We start from the raw sequence: 6,000 nt of genomic DNA, 5'->3' as shown, positions 1-6,000 counted from the left end.
CTAAAAGGAATGAAGGGTAAGTCCCTAAAAGTAATTGGAAGTACCGGCCAGTAGCTTGGCTCGCGAGCCTTGTCAGCTGGGTAGGCCAAGCGGGGAACCAGTCCAGCGGGTCTCCATCCACCCCGGCTTCTGGGCTGGCTGGAAAGGGCGAAAGGCGCTGTGCACGGCCACGCGCCTGCGCCCAAGGCCCCAAAGACCCGGCGTCGCCCGTCGCGCCTTCCCGCGCAGCCCTACGCGCTGCTCTAGTGCGCAGGCGCTGGGGAAGCGAGGGGAGGGGCGCGGCGCGGCGCGGCGCACGTAGGGAGCAGCCAGGCAGGCATGGCGGCGGGCGTGCTACGGGGCTTGGCAGTGGCCGGAGGTGGCGAGAGTAGTGAGAGCGAGGATGACGGCTGGGAGATTGGGTATCTCGACCAGGCAGCTCAGGTAGCAGCGGAGACCTTGTCTTGACCGCAGCTGGATCGGCCTCCCCTGGCCCTCAAAGGCCCACCCTCTAGAAACCTCTTAACTTCTTCGCCTGTGTTTCCCTAACTTTTTTCCGGTGGAAATACAGGCTTTTGAACTCCACACAAACCCACAAAGTTTTCCTCAAATGCGCTTCTTTAGGTCGTTGATGTAGCTCTTCACTTCAGACCCGTCATTACCCAGTACTTTTAAAGATAATTTTGGACATGAATTCTTTACGAACTTTGTGTTGCCCCTCCCCCAAAAAATGTACCTAAAAGCAAACATCCGTGTTTCTTGATACGCTGGAAATGAAAATATGTATAACAAGACTTTTTTTATGTATATATAACTTTCTGCTTTTTTAGAAACTGAAAGAGCCGTTACCCGTTGAAGAAAAGAATGAAACATTTAAGAAAGCATTGACCAGAGGAGATATCTCATTGGTCGAGGAGCTCCTAGATTCTGGTGAGAGATAAGGGATAGCTTCAACCCAACTCAAGCGTTCCTTACTTTAAAAGGTTTGAGTTGCTTTTCTAATGGAAGCACGATGAATTAAGTTAATATATCGAGTGTCCTCGGTATCTTACTTGCCTCTGAGTTCTCTTTGCCTTATCTTCTTCGTCTACCCTTAGGTTTGGATTGCTACCCTATTACCTCCGTTAGTCAGACGATTAGTCTGACTAATCGTACCCCACTCTGATAATTCCTACTCACTTTGTTCTCAGCATTTACTTAGCTATAATATTATGTGTTTTTCAAGAATTGTTTCTAGTGTACATTTTAGTGACGTTCTTTCCCTTTGCTGGTTTTGTGTGTGTGTGTGTGTGTGTGTGTGTGTGTGTGTGTATGTATGTGTCTGTGTCTGTGTGATGAGGACTGAGATAGGAATCAGAATATCTGTTTCAGCTTTATTGCCTGCTCAGTGTGGTTCCTTGGATAAGTCATTTAAACTTCCAGACCATCAACTTCTTTATGTAAAACATAATAATTCTGTCCTGGGTCACATGACATTTTTCTGTGGATCAAATTAAGTATTATTTTTTTGAATTACCTTGACATAGAAATGTGCGACATTGACAATAGCGATTGAAATTATCCAAAGGAGTCACAGGCATTTACCATCTAGATACAAAACATTCACACAAAATAGTTAAGTGAGATTGTATATAGCAAAATGCTTTTCTTCTGTGCTCGATTTGCTGCATGGTTTAGTGAAAAGTAAATCATTTTGGAAACAGGACGCTTTTGGGTTTCATTACTAGCCCCGCCACTTGATGGCTCTAATCTTGTCCAAGTTACCAAACCTTCCTAAACTTCAATTTCCTGCTTTTTAAAATGGGGAGGCATTATATCAAAGGGTTTTTGTTTTGGGGGGGGATTAAAATGAGAGAATATATAAATAAAGGTCTTAGAACATATAAGCATTGTGTGAGTATTAGCTGTTGTAACAAAAGAGAAGAATCTATGTGACTTTGTGGACAATGAAACTAGAGTTTGTAATTGAAGAATGATGTTTAATAAAATTTGAATAATTAAAAGAGACCTAATATCTAATATGAACACATACAGGAGTGTGCATAGCGTTGGATGGGTTGGAATAGGCAGAAATTTGTTTTAGAAAAGAGAGTTGGCCTTGAGAGTAGTGGGACTAGGTGCAGTGAAGTGATGGAGGCTCCTGAAGAATTAGGACTTGCAAAGAGCCTACCGGTAAAGTAGATATTCAGTCAACCTTTTAAAATTTGTTTTGTTTTGTTTTGTTTATTTGGTGGGGAAGATTGGCCCTGAGCTGACATCTATTGTCAATCTTCCTCTTTTTTCTTGAGAAAGATTGTCACTGAGCTAACATCTGTGCCATCTTCCTCTATTTTGTATGTGGGATGTCACCACAGCATGGCTTGACAAGTGGTGTGTAGGTCCACGCCTGGGATCCAAACCTGCGAACGCCGGGCTGCTGAAGCAGAGCATGCGAACTTAACCACCACACCACCGGGCTAGCCCCTTAAAATTTGTTTAATTATGAAAATTTTAAAATAAAAGCCAGTAATAAAGCTATAGGTGTAAGTTGAAAGATACCTTTGTCCCCTCTTTCACCCCATTACCCCTGAAATGTCACTTTCACTGGTAACTCCTGTCTTAGTGTTTCCTGGATTCTTTCCAGATGTCGTTATTTAACACTTTTTAAAATATTTTTGATTTTTTTGCCTTTCAAAGTCCTTCTTTTTTTTTTTTTTTTTAAGGATTTTATTTATTTATTTTTTTCCCCCCAAAGCCCCAGTAGATAGTTGTATGTCACAGCTGCACACCCTTCTAGTTGCTGTATGCGGGACACGGCCTCAGCATGGCCGGAGACGTGGTGCGTTGGTGTGCGCCCGGGATCCGAACCCGGGCCGCCAGCAGCGGAGCGGGTGCACCTAAGCCACGGGGCCCCTTCTTGTTTTTGGTACATATTTCTGCACCAGTTGAAAAATTTAATAAAAAGTGAAAGCTCCCTTTGTCCACCACTTTTAACAGTTCAAAGATGTCTCCAGTTTTTGTTATTCTGCTATGTACAAACATTTTCAGTTCTCTTTAAATTATTAAATATTTCAGACATTTAAAAAGGTATGGAGACTTCTCTCTTTCCCCCTGGAGATTACCGCTCTCTTATAGTTGATATTTATTATTCCTATGCATATCTTTATACTTTTACTATATATATATATATCCCAAACAGTATAGTGTTATTTTGAATGTTTTTGAGCTATATAAATATACTATGTCAATCCTTTTTAAACTTACTGTTTTTACACCATAACTAGAACATAATAGGTGCTTAATAATGTACTTTTTTGAGCATTAAAGATGATGATTATTAAGAAGTTTTACACTAAAATGCCATATTTGCTTCTCCTTGTCTTCGCATCTTTTCCTTTTCACCTTTGCTGTCACATTTGAACAGTAATGTCGAAAAGGAAAGAGTAATGAGAAAACAAAAGGATCTTTCCTCTGATCTCATTCGTATGCTTTCAGTCGCAGTAGTTTAAAGAGGAAAATTTGTTAGAGAAGACAGGTTGGACCAGCGGTATAGATATGTACTAGGATGGTTTTATGTTGTTTTCTCTGGTAATTATCACACAGCTTATATCGATTAAAGTTAGACAACTGGGAATTTGACATATATAATCTTTCAGCAACTTAGTGTTCCTACAGAAAAAAAGTGAGTCCCCCTCCATCAAGTTTATATTCCTTCTTCAGTGATGTGGCTTTCGTCTTTGCAAATGGAACCCTTTCTAGGACTATAACCCTTTTAGGACAGAGACTGTAAAACCTGTAATTTAAAAGATGTTTTTAAAAAACCTGTAAATTAAAAGGTATAGCATTAAGTTAAAAGGCGTTAAAGGCAGGCCTATATTCAGTTTTCACACAGAAGTTTTCCTTTTTTGAAACAGAAAAACGTATTTTTTTTAACATTAGAAAATATTTCTTAGGTTGAAGAGAGAGATTGCCACTTAAATCTTGATCTCTCTATAGAAGAGGCTTTGCATAAATTTAATGGATTGTGTTCACTGCCTCATTGTATCCCTGTTCTCAAATCACATCTTGTATGCTCCTCCCCAGTCCTAGATGCAAACCTAGATCAGTTCAACCATTTTTTTCTTTTTTATATGACCAAACCAGTCAGAGCTGTTGGAGAAAATCAGATGACTCTAAAGATTTGTACCATTAATGATTTGAGGATTTTAAGGTCAGCTGTCTCTTGTCCTTTCTTAACAGTTATTGTCTATCCCTTCCTGTCCCATTCTGGATAATGGCTACTTAAAACTTCATCCTACTCCTCAGGCGTTGTATATCTTGTATATACCTCTCCTTATTCTAGCTCACTGCTTATCATTCATTTGTCCAAGGCAGAATCTGATAGTCATTTTTGACTTGTTCATTTCCATCACTCCTCCTCCTCAAAGTAATTTTAAATTCTGATGATCCTGCCTTCGAAATTTCCGTTTGTATTCCTTCCTCTCTCTCTGTCCACTGCCCTTGCTCTGACTTCTGCATAGACTTCTGGCCTCATAACTGGTCTCCTTGCCTCCTGTCCCACTCTCAACAGTGGTACTTGTATTGTCTTTTTAATACACATATAATGATGTCAATCCGTGGATCACAAAGTACAGTCTACATTTCTTAACAGAGCTTTCATAATCTAACCCTAACCTACCTTTTTAGCCTCATGTTTGGCCAGTCACCCATGGATATGTTTTGTGTTGGGAAGGAAGTTAATGGAATCTTAGGAATATATGTGGTGTTTGCCACCATAGAAATGTATGATAATATTCTAATTAAAAAGACATTTTACTTCTGTGAAACCTTTTCCAACTCTCAGAGAGAGAAAAAGGTTGTATGTAAAACTTGTTAAAATATAGATATTTTATATAATCTATAATAAAACCTTTGTTAGATCAGATCTCTTGGAACATAGTGCCTACAATGAAACTAAAGTTAGCTAATTTTATTAAAGTTCAGATGTAACTATTTTCTATTTTTCTGAAGCTACTATTACCAATAAATTCTCTCCTATTAGAAACTACATGGTTATGTCACTGTGCACAGTCCTTTAATCATATTATGGTGACAGTGATTTTTTTTTTGGTAGTGGAGGCTTTTAAAGTTTGTTTTTATATTGACAGGCATTAGTGTAGATTCCACCTTTCGATATGGATGGACTCCCCTTATGTATGCTGCTAGTGTTTCCAACGTAGAGCTGGTTCGGGTCCTTTTGGACAGAGGGGCTAAAGCAAGCTTTGATAAGGGTAAGATGTTTTAAATATTTAACATATGTGAAAATTTACTTTGTATTTTTCTCTGGTTAGAAGTCTAATTATCTTCTATTTAGGGGTGGTGATATACACTTTCCATGCTCTGTTTTCATATATTCACTTTAAAATAAACCTTTTTCCTTGAAAAAAAATAATAGTAAGGGTAAGACGTTTGAGATAACTGATTATGTTTACTGTGATTTTCTTGATTCTCAAGCAGCCGTTATGCAAAGTAAAAAATTAAAGCAGTTTAAAAAAAACCTTCCTAGGGCCGGCCCCGTGGCTTAGTGATTAAGTGCGCGCACTCCGCTGCTGGCGGCCCGGGTTCGGATCCCGGGCGCACACCGACGCACCGCTTCTCCAGCCATGCTGAGGCCGCGTCCCACATACAGCAACTAGAGGGATGTGCAGCTATGACATGCAACTATCTACTGGGGCTTTGGGGGAAAAAACATAAATAAATAAAATTAAAAAAACCTTCCTATAGTTACATTATGTAAATAACTTACAAAATCAAATTAGAAACCATGGATATTTTGAAAAACTCTCTTTTCAAAGAGGTAGTTTTCATTTATATTATCTTTATAATTGGTTCTGTTATATACCTTCAACTTCTATGCTAGAGGGTTTGGGTTGTTTTTAAAGGAAAAATGCATTGAAAGAAAACATCAAAAAGCTGATAATTTTGTGGAAAATTACTTGAAAATCAGTCTTTGGAAATTAAAACTCAACTCTGAATTATATCACTTAAAGTTGTTTCAAAAAT

General features: G+C 39.0%; 1 protein-coding gene across 3 annotated transcripts in view; it reads left to right on the top strand.

Annotated features, from left to right (window-relative positions):
* Nucleotides 1–318: 318 nt before the first annotated feature.
* Nucleotides 319–6,000, top strand: part of ASZ1 (ankyrin repeat, SAM and basic leucine zipper domain containing 1) — a 62,287-nt gene continuing 56,605 nt past the window's right edge. For 2 of the 3 annotated variants that reach the window (XM_058528881.1, XM_058528889.1), the window contains exons 1-3: nucleotides 319–423; nucleotides 810–909; nucleotides 5,106–5,228. In XM_058528881.1, the coding sequence (XP_058384864.1) occupies nucleotides 319–423; nucleotides 810–909; nucleotides 5,106–5,228 (328 nt within the window). Of the gene's footprint in view, nucleotides 424–809; nucleotides 910–5,105; nucleotides 5,229–6,000 lie in introns of those variants that run through there. The other variant, XM_058528898.1, reaches the window with a different exon arrangement.

This window comes from Diceros bicornis, chromosome 3 (genome assembly GCF_020826845.1).
Source record: "Diceros bicornis minor isolate mBicDic1 chromosome 3, mDicBic1.mat.cur, whole genome shotgun sequence".
NCBI classification, from domain to species: domain Eukaryota; kingdom Metazoa; phylum Chordata; class Mammalia; order Perissodactyla; family Rhinocerotidae; genus Diceros; species Diceros bicornis.
Note: the sequence above shows the minus strand (reverse complement) of the source record. Positions and strands in the feature narration are given on the sequence as shown.